At 38.5% G+C, this 21,346-nt stretch overlaps 1 protein-coding gene across 4 annotated transcripts in view; it reads left to right on the top strand.

Moving 5' to 3' along the window:
* The first annotated feature begins 707 nt into the window (after positions 1–707).
* The window catches only part of NVL (nuclear VCP like), a 100,539-nt gene continuing 79,900 nt past the window's right edge, over positions 708–21,346 (top strand). The window contains exons 1-6 of one of the 4 annotated variants that reach the window (XM_043963259.1): positions 720–856; positions 5,899–5,972; positions 11,402–11,454; positions 11,539–11,638; positions 13,514–13,571; positions 19,414–19,677. In XM_043963259.1, the coding sequence (XP_043819194.1) occupies positions 800–856; positions 5,899–5,972; positions 11,402–11,454; positions 11,539–11,638; positions 13,514–13,571; positions 19,414–19,677 (606 nt within the window). In that variant the 5' untranslated portion in view covers positions 720–799. Of the gene's footprint in view, positions 857–5,898; positions 5,973–11,401; positions 11,455–11,538; positions 11,639–13,513; positions 13,572–19,413; positions 19,678–21,346 lie in introns of all 4 variants that reach the window. The other 3 variants (XM_043963262.1, XM_043963260.1, XM_043963261.1) reach the window with 3 other exon arrangements.

Raw genomic sequence — 21,346 nt, 5'->3', positions numbered from 1 at the left:
CCTTGTGGTCTCAATAATCTAAGTAACAATGGAGAAAGGCAAGAGCTATTTTTCGCTTTTATTTCTCTTATTATATGCCTTATTTTTTATTTTATTTTATTTTTTTAATTAAGAAATTTTTGCGTGTGTGTTGGGGGCAATGAGGGTTAAGTGACTTGCCCAGGGTCACACAGCTAGTGTCAAGTGTCTGAGGTTGGATTTGAACTCAGGTCCTCTTGAATCCAGGGCCAGTGCTTTATCCACTGTGCCACCTAGCTGCCCCTATTATATGCCTTAAATCTATATCTAGTTTTGTTTGCGAAATTCTGTGCTGACATGTCTGTGAATGGAGTACCGTTATAAATAACAAAAAAATAAGGAAAATAAAAACTAAACTAACGTCGATGCACCACTCAGGAGAGCAAAGCGGGGAGAGGACACGCGGAACCAATCAGGCACGCGAGAAATCGTTGATCCCCAGGCGTCTTTCAGAACACGGAACTTCCGGTTTTGCAACCAATAGGCTTAGGCCGTTTCGAAGGGCTCTTATGTTCAGGGTGCTCTGGAGAAAGCCTTACGGGGGAAAAAAATGATAAACTATGACTGTAAGAGTCAGATTTACACGCCGTCCCTCATAATTTCATTTTTATCATTCTCCTTATAAAAACACGTTATGAAGAAGAGTCCCACAGGTGGGTGGGATCGCACATATCTAACAGTCTGACCCGTGAATCAGGCATTCTCCAGGGCAGTTCCAGCGGCGAGGTCCCCGGCTTCCCGTTGGAAACCACGGCGTCTCAGTCTGGAGATTTTTTCAGACATGAAGCCTCGAGTGGTGACTTACGTGGATCGAAAGCTGAAAAGGCGCATCGTGCAGGTATGGCCCGTCGGCGGACCCGTCTGCTCTCACTCCCGAGCAAGCCCCGCGCCTCCTTTCCACCCGCGGCCCTTCTGCTCATACACCTCAGCCCCCCTCGTCTCCCCGCACACACCCCCTCCTTTCTCCTAAGAAAAGCTCCGGGGCCGCCCTCGCTTCCTCAGCGGGTCTTTCCTCTACTTGTCCCCGTGATTTCACCTCTTAGTGTCGCCGGGTAAGAGGGGAAGCCGGACCACGTGGGAAGGACTGGGCCGGGTTGCACCCCTCCCCGCTATGCGGTGCTATACTGACGGGGGCGGTATCGGACCCAGAAAGCAGCCGGGCCTGTGCGCTCCCAAGTCGGGCAGTGCCCCGGTGTACTTAAGGTCTACCTGGGGTGGGCAGGAAGAGCAATAGGAGTCGGGAAGACAGGGCCTGAGCCCCCGTTCCCTCCTTAGTACAGGAAAGTCAATGAATCCCTCCGACTTCCCGTATCATCCTATGTAGGATGTGTGTGGGGGGGCACCCAGAACTTAACTCGTTGTTTTGTTTTATTTTTTATAAGACATATTTTATAGATACTCTTCTCTCCTTGAGAATGTCATCTGCAGGAGACGAGCTTCAGTATCTTTTACTCACTTTCTGCCTCTGCTGTCTGGCTTCTGACCTCATTTTTCCAACTGAAACTGCTCTCCTTTTTTCAGTTCTGATCTTTCTTGAACTTTCTCCAAACTTTGACACCGTTTACCTTCTTCTTGATACCACTCTTCTCTAGGCTTTTCATGACCGTAATCCCTCCTTGCCGATTCTCTTCTGTTCTTTGTTAGATCTTCAGGGTGAGGTCTGGTCACCGATGGTGTCTCCCAGGGGTCTGTACTGGTTCCTCTTCCCCCTCCACATATATGACCCTCCTTGGGTGATTTCATGAGCTCCCATAGGTTCAATTATCATTCATGTGCTGGTGATTCTTAGATCTAATTATCCAGACATAAATTCTCTGCAATTTCCAAATGCCTATTGGTTATCTTAAACTGGATATCACATGGACTTCTTAAATTCAACTTGTCCAAAACTGAACTAATTATCTTTTCCCCCAGAATCTCTCCTCTTTCTAACTTTTCTGACCTTTTTTATAGCTTTTGGCCCTGTATCATCATCTCCTCCTGGATATTCTCTTCTTTATAGGTTTTCATGACATTGCTTTCTCCTGGTTCCCTCCTACTTGTTTGACTTTTCTGTCTCAGTCTCCTTTGTTAGATCTTCATCTGGGTTATACCTATTATCTGTGGATGTTTGTTTCTTTTTCTTTTCTTTTTTTTTGCTTTTTTGCGGGGCAATGGGGATGGGGGTTAAATGATTTACCTAGGGTCACACAGCTAGTAAGGGTTAAGTGTCTGAGGCCGGATTTGAACTCGGGTCCTCCTGGCCGGGCCGGTGCTTTATCCACTGTGCCACCTAGCTGCCCCCATCTGGAAGTTTCTCAAGGCTCTGTCCTGGACCAGCTTTTCTTCTCCCTTTATGCTATTTTGCTTGGCGATCTCATAGGTTCAACTGTCATCTCTGTGCAAATAATTCCAGATTTATATATTCAGCCCTAATCTCTCTCCTGAACTGTAATCCTATATTACCAGCTACCTTTTGGACATCTCAAATTGGATCTCAAACCTAACATGTTCAAATCAGAATTTATTTTCTTACCTTCCCATTGTCACTCCACCTCTAAAGTTCCCTTTTATTTGTATCAGTATACTCCCAGTCACCCAGGCTAGTAACTTCTTTTACCTGTGACTCATCACATGAATTCACTGGGTATAGGCATTCTGTTGTCAAATCTTGTCAATTCTACCTTCACATCTTTCATAAAAACCTCCCCTTCTTTCCAGTCACATGGTACCCACCCTAGTTACAGTAGTAACTACTATCTTGGTAGCCTTCTTGTTAGTCCCCTTGCTTCATCTCTCCCCTCTCTAATGTATTCTCTATTCAACTGCCATAATGATTTTCCCAAAGTACAGGCCATGTTATTCCCCTACTCAATATACCCCAGTGGCTCCCTATTACATCCCTAGGATTGAATAGAAATCTGTTTGGCATTTAAGGCCTTTTACAAGTAGGTCCCTTCCTGCTTTTTCAGTCATCTTATATTTTATTCTTCTTCATTCACTCTTTAATCCAACCACAGTGACCTAGTCCATCTTTTCACACAACACAACCATCTCCCCATGCCTTGTCTTCTGAATGCCTTTTCTTTTTCTATATTCAGCACATGGAAAATCTTCTACTTCTCTACCTCCAGACTTCCTGTAATAAGACTAAGTTGAAATCTTACCTTCTCTAGGAGGTGTTTTTTGCGCTAATCCCACTGTGTCTTCCTTTTGAGATTCTTTTTATATGGTATATATTTTGTATAAACATAGTTATTTGCATGTTGGCTCTCCAGCTAGAATGTGAGCTTCTTGAGGGCAAGGGCCATGTTTTTGCTGTTCTCTGTAGCCCCAGTACTTCTTATGGTAAATGGCACATAGTGCTAAATGTTTTTTTGACCTGCAAAAGTTAACAGCTGATTGGATAAAGGATTGAGTATTATGAACTTGTGCAACTGGAAGAATATAATTGTCTTGACAGAAATTGGGAAATTAGGAGGGAAGGGTTTGAGGGGCAAAGATGATCTTTCATCTATGTGTTTTGAGATGAAAATAAGACAGGTAACATCTGAGAAACAAGAATTTCAAGGGTCAGAAATGAGAAGGGGGCAGCTAGGTGGCGCAGTGGGTAAAGCTGACCAGCCCTGGATTCAGGAGGACCTGAGTTCAAATCCAGCCTCAGACACTTGACACTTACTAGCTGTGTGACCCTTGGGAAGTCACTTAACTCTCATTGCCCCCCCCCCCCCCCAAAAAAAAAAAAAAAAGTAAGAAAGAAAGAAATGAGAAGGGAATGTATTCCAGGGATATGACCAGCCTGAATGCATGGTGGGCAGAGGGCAGGATTACAGAATCTCATAGTTGGGAAGTACCTCAAAAGTGATATAGCTGATTCATAACCTGAACAAGAATTCCATCTACAACACATCCAATGTGGTTATCTAACCTTTGTTGAAAACCTAGAAAGGAACTCTGAGTGTAGATTGAAACTTTTTTTTCCACTTTATTTTTATATAGAATGAGAACCTGCAGCTTCTTGAAGCTCTGTTTTCATTCATGTTGATTACCTAACTTTAAGCCTACTGAACCTCTGCTTTTGCTGCTTTTATATTTTGCTTTTTGTTTTATGGGGCAAAGTAGAATAAGTTTACTCTCTTTCACTTGACAGACCTTCAAGTACTTGACAGACATCAGGGCTCTTTTAAGTCTTTTCTAGTCTCTAAACATCTAACTCCTTTAACTCATTAGATGAGATAAAACTAGAGGTTCTTTTTGGTGGAATATAAAGTATATTAAATAAAGTTGTAAGGTAGATTGGAGTTGTATTGTTGATGTCCTTAAATGACTCACTAGGGAGTAGAATGTACACACGGTGGCAGAGGCTACCTCATTTGTATTTGTATTCACTATGGCTAGTGTAGTGCCTGGCCTGGCATATAGGAAGTGGTTAATAAATGCTTGTTAATTATCCCCTCCTTGATCCCCTCAACTGGAAAAGATTTTTCCATCTTTCAAACACCATCTCATTTCTCCCTACTGAGGAAAAGGAAGTATCAGAGAACCCATAGAAAAGAGAGTATCTAGAAGAAGTAATTTTCATTATTTTCAGAAAGGTTAAAAAAAGATGAGGACTAAAAAAAAAAGGCCATTGATGATTTTTGGAGAGAGCCATTTCACTTGAGTGGTGAAAAGGAAGCCAGATTGCAAGGGGTGAAAAATAAATTTGAGATGGGAATGTGGAAACAAGGAATATAGACAATCTTGTGTGCATTTTGCTGTGAAGGAGGAGGAACGATATAGGACAATTGCTTGAGGAGATAGCAAGGACAAGTGAAAATTTTTTAATGATTGGGGGAAATATGGATATTTGTAGCTAGTGGGAAAGGAACCAGTGGATAGAGAGCTTGAAAATTAGTAATATTAATAATAATAACAGGTTTATATAGTGTCAATGTGCCAGGCACTTTACAATTATTATCTTCATTTGATCCTCACAGCAACCCTGGGAGGTAGGTACTATTATTATGTCCATTTTACAGATGAGGAAACTGAGGCAAACAGGTTAAGTGACTTGCCCAAGTACACACAGAAAAGTGTTGGAGGCTGAATTTAAACTCATTTCTTCCTGATTCTAGGCCTGGCATGCTCATTGCAGAGGTGGTATACATACCATGGCACTGTGGTTATGAAATGTGGCATATTTGATCAGAAACTACTAATAGGTTTTGTATTTTAAGGAGAAATCTTTGCTAAAAGGAATCACTGGGTAAAAGAATGGGAAGGGGGTATATTGGGAAATGAAAGTGCTGTAAAAACAAAAAAGAGTAATAGGAAAAAAGATAAGAAAATTCAGTGAGAGAAATGATCAAAGGAGTAAGCTTCTAGAGGAGATAGGATGAAAGTCCAGGTAGAGGGTTTGGTATTGGCAAGGAGAAAGTCCTCTGTGTTTTCCAAGACTAAAGAATAGGAGAGAATTGGTTATTAAAGTTGTTCAGAGAGAGAGAACAAGGAACTCTTGAGTGTGGATTGAAGCACTTTTTTTTCCACCTTATTTTTCTTTTTTTTTTAACTATGTTTTGAGTGACTTTGCACATGTAATGGGTATCATATTACTTGCTTTCTCAGTGGGTGAGGATATTGAACTGATTATGTGTATATCTTTAGTTGAAAGGAGCCTTAGAAGTTAGGTAGTATAAGTTATGAATTTTGCAAATGAAAAAACTTACTGAGGAAATTAAGGGGAGAAAAGAAAAACTTGCCCAAACAAGGTCACAAGGAAGTAGATCCTGAGTCTTTCAATTCTAGATAAGATACTCTTTACACTGTGCCATATTGTGATTATGATCCCTTATAACCAGTGTGTGAATTTTAATCATTGAAGAAGATCACATGTTTATATTTTTCAAATTTGTGTTTTAGTACCTGACCAGTAATGAATGTGGGAAATATGTGGACATTGGTGCCTTAGCAGCTGATTTGCAAGAAATGTATAGGTAAGCAATAAACATTTTAGCATGGGAAGGAGGGAATAAGCATTTATATAGCACCTACTGTATGCCAGACACTGAGAGTAATAATACTCATTTTATCTTCATAACAACTCTGTAAGGAAGATGCTATTATTAATCCCTATTTCACCATTGAGGAAACTGAGGCAAGCAAAGGTTATAGACTTTTCCAAGGTTGCACGGGTAGTAAGTGTCTGAGGCTGTATTTGAATTCAGGTCTTCCTGACTCTAGGCCCAGTGTACTATCCATTGTACCACTAGATGCTGTAAGGGTCTAAAATTCTAGCTAAACTATCTAAAATCTAATGAGTGGTAGCCAATAAATTATAAGCTTTAGCAAGAGTATTTAAATGTTTAAGTATTTATTAAGGAGCATTAGGATCAGAGAGAAAGGTAAAAATCTAACTATTTCTAAGAGACCCTATCATCCAACCTACTGTGGGGAGGTCTGGAACCAAAAGAGACAGAACCCTTCCGCCAGGGTCCACTTCCTACTCCTTGTCCTCCTCCCAGAAATGGGAGGCTTCTCAAGCTGATTGGCTGATAGCCTTGATAGACGGTACCCACGAGCAAACGTCACTTCCTGACGCTAAGGACCTTGACCACATGGCTTGCCCTCAGAGGCATTCATCTCATGTAGGCGCTTTGCTACAGTAAGTCTCCAGCAGGTGGCGTCATTCCAATCGTTACAATGCCTTGATTCTCATTCTATCTGCTCTCCATCTTTCCAACAAAATATAGTTGGTAGCCATACTCATCATCCTATTCAGCCTCTCTGTCTTAGAAGTTCAGTCATTCTTTTTTTCCCCGAATAATCTTCTCTCGTTCTGAACCTGACAAACACCAGCAAACTGACCGTTTTAATATACAAAGAACAATAAAGAGGATTGTGTATGAAATTGCAGAATCCTTTTGTAAAGTGCTTAGCACATAGTAGGGACTATATAAATGTTAGTTGTTATTGTTATCATGATCATTATTACATATAGCTTTTTTTTAAGTGTGTAATAAATTCAATTAGTTTCAAAGCTGCCTTGCTTGTTGGTCTTGCTAAACTGTTTTCTGTTCTCAGTCATGCATTAGAAAATGCTTCTATGACCCTCCTTTCTTTTCTTTTTTTGGTATCATTATTGGTAGTCTCCCTTTCTCAAATCCCCCCACCCTCCTTTGATTAAACACACAAATAACACTTGTAACATAAAATAGGCAAGCAAAACAAATCAACGATTAGGCTATGTTTGAAAACATTATCAAGGCCATCACCTCTCTATCAACTCCATATCTTTTTTTTTTTTTTTTTAGTGAGGCAATTGGGGTTAAGTGACTTGCCCAGGGTCACACAGCTAGTAAGTGTTAAGTGTCTGAGGCCGGATTTGAACACAGGTACTCCTGACTCCAGGGCCGGTGCTCTATCCACTGTGCCACCTAGCTGCCCCAACTCCATATCATTTAATAGCTGTGTAACCCTGGACAAGTCAAATTTAACCTCTGCCTTACTTTATTTCCTCATCCGTAAAATGAGTATAATAACAGTACCTACCTTAAAGTTCTAGATAAATGCTAGCTGTTTTTGTTCATCTCACATGCTTCATCATTATTGGTTCTTCAGAATTGTTATTGGTCACTATATCCATCAGTTCTTCAGTTATTCTTGAGTCTTCTGTGGTCTTAATCCCTACATCCTATTCATGCTGCTGCTTTTTTAAGACCCCTGGATCAGGTTAGATCTTTCCACAATCACAGCCAAAGACTAACTTAGTCATCCTGTACTTGAACAAATGTAGGTATAAGATGACTCCTTCCTGAATTTACTACCTCCAACCTTTTCCCTTCCCAACTTACCCATTTTAATTAAAGTAAAAATTCTAGCTTATGATACACTTCTTTCTTTTATTTATGCAAATTAAAGCAACTTGGAGGTTCCACTCATCACATGGTATGATGACAAAAGAAAATGCCAAATGATGGAGGGACAGTAGGAAAACAAGTACAGTAGTGCACTTTTAGTTGTATTAATTGATTTAGTCACTCTAGAAAGCAATTTAGAACTATTCCCCTAAAGTTACTAAACTGCATATATATCCTGTGACCCAGCTATCTCATTATAGTAGTTCTATATCCCAAAGAAATCAAAGAAAGGAAAAAAGATGTACAAAACTATTTATAACAGTTCTTTTTTTGTCTTAACCAAAATTTGGAAAGTAGGGAGTGTCTCATTTTGGAATGGCTAACCAAATTGTGGTGTATAAGTGCAGCTAGGTGGCGCAGTGGATAAAGCACCGGCCCTGGATTCAGGAGGACCTGAGTTCAAATCCAGCCTCAGACACTTGACACTTCCTAGCTGTGTGACCCTAGGCAAGTCACTTAACCCTCATTGCCCCGCAAAAAAAAGGAAAAAAAAGAAATGATGAAACGGACAGTTTTAGAGGAAGCTGTGACGACTTATAATATGCTGTAGAGCAAGGAGTATAATTTGCACGACAACAGAGAAAAAGAACTTTAAAAGATTTAAAGCTCTATGTCAGTGCAACAATATACCACAAGTCCAAAGGACTGACAGTGAAACATGCTGCTCACCTGTTTCCAGAGAGGTGATGAACTGAAAATGCAGAGGCAGACACATTTTTGGACAAAGCCAATTTGTTTTGTCCTTACTTTGTACTAACTATATTATGTCCTAACTATAAAGTTAGGCATTCAGGGCTTTTTCTTCCACTCTTCCCCCTTTTTTTTCCTGAGGGGAGGGGGAGTGGTTAGTGCAAAATAAAACAATAAAAAAATAAACCTGAATTAGCAATAATAACAAAAAAGAAAACCTAGAAAGTATCAAGATATAGAAAGTTCATGTTAAATTCTGAAGAAAAGGTGAAATGGATGATCTTTGAACCCAGGCCATTGGATTTGGTAATTAGGAAGTCATTGATTACCTCATCTTCCTAAGATGTTAGTGTTCCCTCTTTCCAATTACCTTGTATTTATTTTGTATATACATTATCTATGGGTAGCTCCCCTGGAAAGAATATAAACTCCTTGAAGGCAAGAACTGGTTTGTTTTCTGTCTTTGTGTTCTCAATGCCTGGTTCAGGGCATAGCACTCTGTAGGTCCTTAATAAATTATTACTTCATTGATATTACTAATTACAGGATACACCGATATTACTGTTAGAAGATTCTGAAGTGCTTTTTGAATAAGAAGACACTGAAATTCCGCACATCTTATTCAGCATGATACAGTAAAAATGCTGAATTTAGAGTTAGATGATCTGGCTTCTGATCTAGACTCTTGATTTGCAATCTTGGGCAAACCCTTAATCTCTTTTTTAACTTCAGTTTCCTCATCTGTAAAATGAGGGGTTTAGACTCCGAGGTCCGTTCCAGATATATATCTGTGAATTTATTTAGGGTTGAACAAATTCTCTTTTCCTCAGTCAGCTGAACATAATGAAATTTACTGGTGGTGTTTTGTTTTGTTTTGTTTTGTTTTGTTTTTGCACAGGGCAATGAGGGTTAAGTGACTTGCTCAGGGTCACACAGCTAGTAAGTGTCAAGTATCTGAGGCTGGATTTGAACTTGGGTCCTCCTGAATCCAGCGCTGGTGCTTTATCCACTATTCCACGTAGCTGCCCTTACTGTTTTTATTAGAGCTTTTATTAATGCTTTTGCTACCTGATCCTGAAATAAAAGATGTAAGAGATCTTAGAAGTTATTTAACCCAACTCTGTCGTATTATTATGTAGTGTGTGTGTATAGTGTTTCATGAATGGATGTTGAATTTCTTGAGTAATAATACATAGGCTAAAAAGATAGTGACCTTTTTATTTATAGTGGTGTACTTTTATACTTAAACAACTTTGATCAAAGTTAGCAAAACATTGTTCCCGCTGTAAACATTGTTCTAAACCCTAACTTTGCCTGGGGCAAGAAAAGACTAGATTATCCAAGTCACCTTTTAGTAATGGCCAAGTTAGATTTTGTTGAATTGGTGTAAGGAGTTATCCTTGGACTTAAAGTGTTAGTTAAACTTAACAACTGTTGGAACAGTGTCGTCATGTCAAATTTCAGTTTGGGAATTATATGCAGAAGTAGCTGATTTCTTTTGCACTCAGGATCTAAAGTATAAGGAATCTTAAATTTCTGTAGCAAGATTTGGGCCTAGTAGCTGAAAACAAATCTGAGAATGGAGCTCTATAAAGCTGCAGCTAAGGCCTGCATAAAACTCTTTATAGTGATCTCTGTTTTCCCCTTTTGCATTGTATTAAATGAACAGAGTAAAAAAAGTAACAGGACTAACCTAATGTGATTTTAGTTAGATTAGGCATTATTCCACCCATAGTACCAAAAGGATCTTTAACTTTTAAATTGAGCCACTGATCTTTTATTACTTAGATGAAGTTGAACTAGATATTTGAAAGATTTGTAACTTCAGTGTTTTTTGCTGCTACCTTTTTGCTGAAGAAGCTGTTAAAGTAATCATTTAGATTTCTTGGCTTAGTTTTGAATCAGGGTCATATTATTTGGTAGAAAGGAAATAAGCTCTTCTTTAGTTTCTAGTGAATGTGTTTTGGGATTTGCAAAATACAAACAGTGGTGGAACAAAACCCTTGCCTTGAACTTTTTGTTTTTAAGATGTACTCCGTTCTGAGGATTATAGTTATTGATGTAGCTTATTCCCCTAAAAGATTACAAGCATAGCCAGTCCAGAATGACCCTTTTCGTGTAAACTTTGAACCTCCTCAATACCCTGTAAGATGAAAATGCTTTCTTAAAGGCAGGGATCATTTCATGCTTGTTTGTGTATTGTAGCATAATACCTAGCATATATTAGGTGTTTAATATTGTTTTAATTTTAATTAATAAATGTGGAATTGAATTATCACTTTAAAATCCTTATTCTCTTCACATCAGTCTCTTGGATATGGTCTTGATGTTTGGGAAGAGGCTTCATTCTTCTCCAGGTTGCACTACTGACTCATTTCCCCAGAACTTTGTCTTTCATGCCATGGAAGACCAGGAAACTCATTTCACTTCTGGACTTCTTATATTAGAAGTCCCGCTGTGCCTGCAGCCTGTCCCTTTGATTGACTGGTTCACGTCAGAACTTCTATTAAAAGGAGGCCCAGGCCCCGTGTATCTTCATTCCTATTTTGGCTGCACTTCTGATAATCACAGAACTTTCTGTACCATGCATAATGGGTACTTTGATCTCACCTTCCCAGTTTTTCTGTTACCTGTGTTTATTTATGGTCTTACTCTATTAGATTGGCAGGTTCTTAAGGGCAGGGACTGTCTTTTTTGCCCATCTGTAATCCCAGCACTTAGTATATAGTAATGCTGGCACATATTAAAAACTTTAAAATGCTTATTGACTGACTGGCAGCATCTACTCTGCTAAACTTATTTGTGTTGTCTTTCAGTGTGGATTATGGCCGGAGGAAGAGAAATGCTTTTAGAATTCAGGTAGAAAAAGGTGAGTTTACTGATATTTCTTGAACCACTAACAAATGTTGTAGAAATCATTATCTTATTTAATGGAAACTTCTTTTGTTCTAAGTTTTTAGCATAATCAGAAGAGAGAAAGAACTTGAAGACTTAAATGGATTAGAAGATGAACACCTGGCAAAAAGAGCAAGACAAAGTCAAGAGTTTGATGAGTGAGTATTAGAAAATAGGTGATTTTTTAAATTAATTTTTCATTATGAACTTAGAGATGATTTTCATATTCACAGCAGAACAAAAAAAGTAGATTATATTTTTAAAAATTAATCTCCTTTTGTTAATGCTTGCCTTTTTTAAAATCTGTAGGCTTTATTTTTAAGTTTCCTTAAAAAAAATAAAATCCCTATTATTGAAATCAGGGGAACGCAGACTTTTTGCCCTTTCATGGAGCTCCTGAGTTCACAGGTGAATAGAAAAACAGCATTATGTTTACAATTTAAACTAGTTCCCAAACCCCAGGTTTATCGCCTGTGGAAAACCTAGTACTTTTAACTTGGTTGAGGCACAGAATGAATATTGAGAAGATAAGACAGAGTAGCTTTTTCTTAACACTCAGAAGCCTGGGCAGGTTCCTTTCTCTTTGCTGTGGCAGCTCAAGGAAGACAGTAGCTTTGGTTTGCACCTTGAGTTATTTTGCCCTATCTCTAATTCAGACAAAATTACTTTTGAAGTGAAAGGTTCACCACCAGAAGCAAAGGTAGGGTATTGAGGCAAGCCAATAAAGCAAATCAGTATATTAGGTGGCCTAAAAGCTGAAAAACTCCTGGCCTTCAAATTCAAGACTTCAATGTTCTGGCCCAACCTGAGCTGACTTGCTTATACAACTGCTGCTGATGGACTTAAGTTACCTACTGCTCTAGTCTGAGGCAGGAAACGGCTCTATGTTGAAACAGTTATTTTGGAAATAAAAGCCCTCGAGGCTGTTCTTTTTTTTGGGGGAGGCAGTTGGGGTTAAGTGACTTGCCTAGGGTCACACAGCTAGTGTTAAGTGTCTGAGGTTGGATTTGAACTCAGGTCCTCCTGAATCCAGGGCCAGTGCTCTTATCTACTGTGCCACCTAGCTGCCCCAAGGCTGTTCTTTTACACTAATTATCTGGTTTCTCTGTCCACTAGTGTTCTTCCCTCTTAAAAAAGTATTTAATAATTCCATGTTACTTAAAAAACTGTCTTGCTTATATGTGCTTTCTTCTAAACTTCCTACTGTTTTCCTTTGTGCGTTTTTAAAAAATGTTTTAATAGTCTTTTATTTGTAGCACAATGCTAACCCAAGCTGCCTTTCCCTCCACAATTAAAACCTGAGGGGAAAAAACCCTGGTAACACATAAGCATAGTCAATCAGAATTAATGTCTCTTTCTGCCCCTTGTGCCTGTTGATGGGTTGATGTCTATAGTGATATACTTTTATATTTCTACTTCAGTGGTCTTGTAAAGGCTTGGTTAGCCATTGCATCAATCAGACTTTTCAAAGTTTTTTTTTTCTTCATAGCATTGTTGTACATGTATAAATTGTTATGCTCATTTCACTTTTCCTCAATTAATAATACCCAAGATTCTTGGAAGTGAGGATGATGATGATGGCTAATGTGTAAATAGCACCTACTATGTGCCAATTATTATACTTAGTGCTTTTTGCAAATATCTCATTTGAACCTCATAACAACTGTGGGAGGGAGGTACGATTATCCCCATTTTACAGATGAGGAAACTGAGGCACAGAGAAGGTGATTTGCCAGGGTCACACAGCTAATAAAATGTCAGCATATTTTAACTGATCTTCTTGACTCCATTGTGCCACCTAGCCCAAGAAGAAAAGTTTTCTCTTTTGTTATTTCTTGTTTTATTGTTCCGGGTTTTTTTTGGTTAATTTGGAATACGATATTCATAAAAGATATACCTATTGATTCTTGGTCTGGGTATTTTATTTCATATATTAATTTTATTAATTGTATAAATCTTTTTTTCAAGAATGTTATCCTGCCCCCAATAACTTTGTGTTAAAGATATTCCACCTTTTCCTATCTTTGCTTAAGTTGTATAGCAAACAAAACAGACGATGATTCAGATGTGGAAGATTTCCCAGATCAACAGGTGAGTCCAATATTTTAGCTACCACATTTTAAAAAAAATTATTGAACTTGGCAAGTATTATCATTGACAAATATTCATTGAATATACATCAGATTGTTTAGGAATTAGTTACCCTTCTTGTATGTGTGTTTATAACCAAATTCAAATGAGCAAGTAGAGAATGGTGGCAGGATGGGGGAGGAGTAACCAAAATAGGATGAAGAAGCATGTATTCATAATCATAGGGTACTGATAACCTTAAGAAGACCTCATAAAAGGAAAAATCAAGCATGTATGACTCATTTTTAAAAGACAATTTAGATCAACCTTTTAAACTTAATGTTAAGGAAAAGATACTATTTAAATTTAAATACTTTACTTATACTTATGTAATAGTATTAGTTATGTATAAGTTATAATAATTATAACATTTGTCTAATATAATTTATCACATTTATTTAATATGATTTATAACATTTAATAATTGTAACATTATTATAATAATTAACAACATAATTAGTTATTATGTATGTATAGTATTAGTACTTATGTGATGGTATTAGTTCTAGGAGCTACACAGCCACCACCACCCCAGTTCAGGTTCTTATAACCTCTTGTCTAGGCTATTGTAGTAAAGTTCCCTAAATCGTATCCTTAGTCTCAAATCTGTCCTCTCTCCCATCTATCTGCCAACGTGATAACTCTTTTTTTTTTTTTTTTTAAAGTAAGGCAATTAGGGTTAAGTGACTTGCCCAGGGTCACACAGCTAGTAAGTGTTAAGTGTCTGAGGCCGGATTTGAACTCAGGTGCTCCTGACTCCAGGGCCGGTGCTCTATCCACTGTGCCACCTAGCTGCCCCCAAAAGTGATAACTCTTAAAGAATAGATCTGATGCTCAGTGAACTGCAGTGGCTTCCCTTACCTCCAAGATCAAATACAAACTCCTCTGTTTGGCATATAAAACCATCTGCAACCTGAACCCAGCCTACCTTTCCAACCATATTTTATACATAACTACAACCAAAAGTGGTTCATTGGTATTGTATATGGGTTTCATGATGGGATGCTTGCACAGGTTCTGGATAATGGATGATGCTCTCACACTTTCCCTGTCACCAGTGGACTGAAGCATGACTGTGTGTTTGCTCCCATGCTTTTTAGCCTGATGTTCTCAGTATTGTTGTCTTGGATTGTTTTGAATGAGAGTGAAGAGGGCATCAAAGTTACTTGATGGTAAATTGATGCAGTGATGGTAAATTATTAAACTTGAAAAGGCTAATAAAGCCAAGACTAAAGTGGAGGGGAGAGTTAGTGTGTCTTTTTGTTCACAGATGATTGTGCACTCAATGCAGCCTTTAAGGCTAAAATGCAATGGAGCATGGATCTGTTCTTTGCTGCTTTTGCTAATTTGGACCTTAAAATTAAAACCAAGAAAACAGTTTCTTTCCCAGCCAGTACTGCACCATCCACATGTGGAACCATCAGGTACAGCAAATGAAGACATTCTGAATGCTGTGGATAGGTTCCCTTACCTTGGCAGCATACATTCCAGGTTTGTCCACATAATTGATTGATGCACGTATTGCTTAGTGTTTGGGAGGCTCCAAAGGAAATTGTGGGAGAGAAGAGGTATTAAGTTGCCTACCAAATTGAAGGTCTACATAGTTGTGCTGATGCCATTGTTGTATGCCTGTGAAACCTGGACAATATACTAGTGCCATACCAGGAAACTGAATTGTTTCCATTTGAATTGTCTTAGGAAGATTCTGAAGATCACCTGGCAGAATTAAGGTATCAGACACTCAAGTCCTTTCTTAAGCTGAACTGCCAAGCATTCAAATTCTACTACAGAGAGTACAATTCCGATGGGCTGGCTACATTATTCAAATGCCAAACATATTTACTTAAAAGATTGTTTTACGGATAACTCATACAGAGCAAGTGTGAACACAGAAGCCAGAAGAAGCAATACAAGGACACTCTCAAGGTCTCCCTGAAGAATTTTGGAATTGATTGTGAGACATGGGAGACATTGACATAGGATTGTCCAATGTGACGTGCCCACATCAAAGAAGACGCTGTACTCTGTGAGCAAAGCACAGTTACAGTAGCTCAAAAGAAATGTGGGATGGCACAAATTTAGAGACATCTTCTATCCAAATGTTCATACGGACTACTTGTGCCCGATCTCTGGTAGAGTCTTCTGAGTTTGTATTGATCTGATCAGCTACAGTCAGACACACTACCCTGCCCTGACATGGTGATGTCATTTTGGTCCTCTCTGAACTCAAAGGATGACAACCAACCGCATAACTACCCCACACACACTATGGTCCAGCCAAACTAGCTTTTTTTCCTCTCGCCCCTGGGCTTTTGTACAGGTCTGTCTCAACATCCTGGAGTGTACTACTCACTTTATCTCTGCTTGTTAGAATCCCTAGTTGCCTTCAAAGCTTGAGGGATATACCACCTCCTATGTAAGGCCTTTCCTCATCCTGCTAGCTGTTCTTTCCCTCGCCCCACCCTCACATTACCTTTTATTTCATAAATATTTTATATCAATTTATGTGTACATAGGTTTGTTCCCCCCGAAAGAATGGATTTTCATTTATGTCAGGGATTGTTTGATTTATGTCTTTATATCCCTAGTGCCTGGCAGTGTAAATTTGCACGTAACTGGTCAATACTAGACATAGAGTTTTTGTGTATGTGTATACATACATACTTTGACATGACTAGGTATTATAAAAGACACTGGACATATCCATTAGTTTCAACCTTTGATTAATACGGATACTTATTATCTTCCTGGAGTTTGAGGTGGGTTGGTTCCATTAAAGGAGTAGAAGTCATTTTCCTTTGCACATTTTAAAGGATAATCAGTTCATGGTTACTAGCAACACTATTTCAGTATTTCCTGTTTGTATTGGAATCCTGGAATTTTTTTATTATTCCAGGATGTATTTTTGTAATTTACATATTATGGTCACTTAATTGTTGCCAAGTCAGTCAAAAAAGATTTTTTAAGCCCTTATATGTTAGGCACTGTGCTAAGCACTGGGGTTACAAAGAAAGGCAAAAACACGATGCCTGCCCTTGAACTCATTCTAGAAGAGGAAACCACATGCAAATAACTATGTACCAGATATACCTGGAGTAGATTGGAAGTAATTGCTGAAAGAAGCTACTAGTGTGGGGAAGGATAAGCAAAGGCCTCCTTCAAAAAAGTGAGTCTTGAAGGAAGCCAGAGAAGTGAGGAAGTGGAGGTGAGAAGGGAGGACATTCCAGACATAGGAAACATCCAGAGAAAAGACACAGAATGGGTAGATAGAAGGTCATGTTCTAGGAACAGCAAGTAGACCAATGTAGCTAGATTAGAGTATGTGAAGAAGAGTAAAATGAAAGAGGACTGAAAAGGTATGAAGGGCTTTAAAAACCGTAAAGAGGACTCAGCATTCAATCTTAGGGGAAATAAGGAGCTATGGGGGCTTATTGAGTAGGTAAATTACATGGTCAGACCTATCGTTTTTGGCAGTGAGTAGAGGATAAATTGAAGGCAGAGAGATAAGGGATACCAACAAGAAGGCTATGATGGTAGTATAGGTGAGAAGCAATAAGGGATTGTTATAGGGGAGGTGCAGTGTGAGTAAAGAGAAAGAAAGGTATGAAAAACAACAGGGCAGGAATGACAGAATTTGACAACAGATTGCCTAGACTGCATGAGTGCATGTGCGGAGGTGGGGGCATCACAAAAGTTACTAAACTCTGCAACTGGAGAGGATGTTGGTGCAAGTAATAGTGAAGTTTGTTGGCGTGGTAGTGGAGGGAGGGAAATAGGGAATCAGTGAGGGGGGTATAAAAGCTGTCTTGCTTGTAGTGAGGGAGGACCTACTTGTAATTATGTGATAGATCTTTTAGTGGACCAGTCAGCATGGTTTAATTCTTGTCTCCAGATGTGTTCTGCAGCATGTTATTAGGAATGAAGGAGTATGATGGCAGGAGCAATCCCAAATTAGGGTTTGAGCAACGTGTGATAGGTGATAGAAAAAGTGGAGCAAGGATTTCAGTTTAGAGTAGAGTTGAACTCATTCACTAAAGGGTAGAAATAGGGAAGGGAGGAGTGTGAAGCCAGTTGCAGGGATGATAGCTTGGGAAAGAACTGAATTGGAGAGGGATTTTAGATGACACATGGAGGAAGAACAGGTTTAAGGATTACAAATCAAGGCAACAAACATTTATTAAGTGCTGGAAAATGGAGGTTCTAGGGCCATAGGGGCAGAGGGATCTTTTGGGTGAGGTTGATATGATATAGTGGCTAAAGAAGCTATATAATGGGGCAGCTAGGTGTCACAGTGGATAGAGCACCGTCCCTGGATTCAGGAGGACCTGAATTCAAATCCGACCTCAGACACTTAACACTTACTAGCTGTGTGACCCTGGGCAAGTCACTTAACCCCAATTGCCTCACCAAAAAAAAAAAAAAAGAAGAAGAGGCTATATAGAGTCAGGAGTGGGCCCTAGAAAGGAATGAAGGAATGATAAAGGGGGGGGGGGGAGAATTTCAGAGTTCACAAATATGGAAATTAAGCTCTTGTGAGTGATGGCAATCTTAGAGGTGTGACTGTGTATAGTAGCAGAGTAGGTGTGGAGGAATAGATTATGGGAAATGAATAGATTGAAGAACTGGGGAATTAGGGTATTTGAGGGAACATCAGTATATATTTTGAAGTCCCCTAGTAAATGATAACAGATTATGATGAGATAAGAGTTTTAGAGTTTATGACCATTGAAATGCATTGCTTTTGTATGATGCCAAGATCTGGGGTCTGACTGTCTTTGTGTGTAGCAGAAGTAAAGTAGAGGAGTAGCTCAATGGGACATGAATTGGTTGAGTGACTTCAAAGCAGCCTTTAATGGAACATCAGTGTATATATATTGAAGTCCCCAAGTTTTAGGATCACTCTGAGTTAGATCTAGCCATAAGATCATACATTTACTGCTGGAGGGGACCTTAGAAGTTATTTAGTTTAAGCCCCTCATTTTTACCAGTGAGGGAACTGAATTCCTGAAAGATTCAAGACATTTGCCTAAGGTCCCACATATGTAGTAATAAATGACATAGGAAAGGACTTTATATCTTAGAGTGACTAAGTTGTTAGTTATAATATGTAATATTAATATGTTGTTACTTTCAGAAACATTGATAAAGTGGTTTTCTTCACTGCCATCCATTTACTTGAACTTAAGCTCTTGTTTTTAGAGATCCTTGTAATATCACTGAGTCTTTTTTCCTAAGTTTTTCTTTATATGACTGGTTCTTTGTCAATTCCACAAAATATATCAAAACTTTGATTTTATGCTATTTTTCTGTTTCAGAACAAAACAAAACAAAACAATTTTGGGGCAGCTAGGTGGCACAGTGGATAAAGTACCAGTCCTGGATTCAGGAGTACCTGAGTTCAAATCTGGCCTCAGACACTTGACACTTACCAGCTGTGTGACACTGGGCAAGTCACTTAACCCCCATTACCCTGCCAAAAAAACCCCAATTTTCTCACTTCAGTTAGTTTAAGTTGTATGTTCTTTAAAAATGATGCTTCTTATTAATTCAGTTATGAGAACACAATTTACTTTATATCCTCCCTGAAGTCAGAGCTTTTCCTAGAGTTGAAAATCTTTGGTTTTATTTGATTGAGTGGTGAGAGGACAGGAATTTTATTGTAAACTGCTTGTTTGTGAAATCCCTTTATTTTAGTGTTTGAATGTAAATAGAAGTATCATGCCAGTGTAAGACCCTTACTAATTTAGTTGATCATATTTTTCTGAATGTTCGTGGATTTATTTATCTGATCTATTTTTTTCAGTCTGCAAATCACATGAACAACTCTTTGCTGTCATTGTACCGGAAAGGAAATCCTGACATTTTACCAGAAAGTCCTGCAATTGAACAAGGCAAAAATAGTCTCTCTGCGCCAAAAAAAGTCTTCCCTCTGACTACACCTGCTTTTACCAGAGTTTCTGAAGGTGGATGGTTTATTGACAAAACCCCAAGTGGAAAAAAAGAGAATGCTTTTTTAGACCTTTCAGATGAGCAAGGCAAACCTAAGAAGCCAATTTCTAAGTTACAGGTATTTGTATTTTCATAGTTTTGTTTTATTTTCCTGAAGCATACTGCAGCCTTCTGAATCATTGGCCTTAGAGGGATACTTTTTCAAGTAGACATTTCTGCTGTGTGAAAGAAACAGCTATGTTGCCTTTAACCTCTTATGGTTTAGAGGATATTGGGGTTAGGTTCTAATGGTATGATTGTCTTTTACCTGGTTGATGAGTCATGAGGAAAGGAGCTATGAAAACTTTTTTTTAATTCCAGGCGTCCCCATATGAATGGGTGTGTTGAGAACATGGCTAGAATGAATCAGTATCACTGTTATCTGATTCTGTATAATGCTGCCAGATAGAAAGGTGTTAAAAAAAAATGTATCACTAACCTTTATTGGGTGGAGTATGCCTTTTCTCTTTCCCTTGGCTTTGTCATAAGTAATTAGCATTATTGTTACTGGTATGATCAAGGAGAGTTTGAATTTCTTTTTCTGTCACGTAATTTGCTTGTTAACAGTGGATCCTATCAAGCATCTCTGCAAAGATTCTTGTTCACTAGCTACTATAATGTAGAATAATAATATCTTAATGTCATTTTACCTCTTTTTGGTCTTTTGGGAACGTATATTCCAAGTGATTCTAGTGAGACACGGTAGTTTCCCTTGACCTGACTCATGTAGATTGCTTTGGTTCCTGTTTGAGTGTGAGACGATAGAAGTGAATGGCTCAATTTTAAATGACCCCAGAAAGATTGGTTCTAAGTTGGGATTGTAAATAAATTTGGGTCAAGATCATCTGTCCCCGTTCTGAACTTACAAAACCTAAGCTTCAGAGCTTTTGGGGCTTAGATTTGATTCCTCAAGACTAAACATATTTCAGATCTGTACCATTTATTCTAAGTTGGAAATTAACTAATATTAAGAGAGTAGGACCTTTAGCCCTATGTGTTTTCTTTTTTTCTTGTGTCTCTAGTCTCTCATCTGATCTATTTTTAGCCTTTACTTTCAGGATGTGAGTCACCATCTTAGGTAGAAATTTCTGGAATCCTAGTCATCTTAAGCAACAGAGACTCTTTATCTGTTTAGCTCAAATTTTTCACTTGGTATTTGGGCAGCTAGATGGTACAGTGGATAAAACACCACCCTGGATTCAGGAGGACCTGAGTTCAAATTTGGCCCCAGACACTTGACACTTACTAGCTGTGTGACCCTGGGCAAGTCACTTAACTTTCCCACAAGAGAACAAAACAAAAAAACCTGAGGCAGCATAATTAATATTTTTGAAACCAAATTGTTTTGTGATTTAGAATTCCCGACATCCAACTTAGAGTAAAGAACGTTAGAGCTTAAGATCTCTACTACTTATCATTTTAAGGAAAGCTCTGTTTATTACTTTGCTTTCTAGTGTTTCTAACGTGAAAGAGTGTTGTATTTTGTCAAACACTTTTTCTGCATTTATTGAAATGATCATGATTTTATTTTTAATATGGCCAATTATGCTTGTAGTTTTCTTTTTTCTTTTTTTTTAATTAATAAAGTTTTTTTTCCCATTACATGTAAAGATAGTTCTCAACTTTTGTCCATACAAGCTCTCCAATTTCAGATTTTTTTCTCCCTCCCTCCCCCCTCCCCTAGACAGCAGGCAATCTGATATAGGTTTTATATATATATATATGTATGTGTGTGTATATATATATAT

Source organism: Dromiciops gliroides, chromosome 4 (assembly GCF_019393635.1).
Source record: "Dromiciops gliroides isolate mDroGli1 chromosome 4, mDroGli1.pri, whole genome shotgun sequence".
NCBI classification, from domain to species: domain Eukaryota; kingdom Metazoa; phylum Chordata; class Mammalia; order Microbiotheria; family Microbiotheriidae; genus Dromiciops; species Dromiciops gliroides.
The sequence above is the reverse complement of the archived record's forward strand: the minus strand, read 5'-3'. Positions and strand labels throughout refer to the sequence as shown.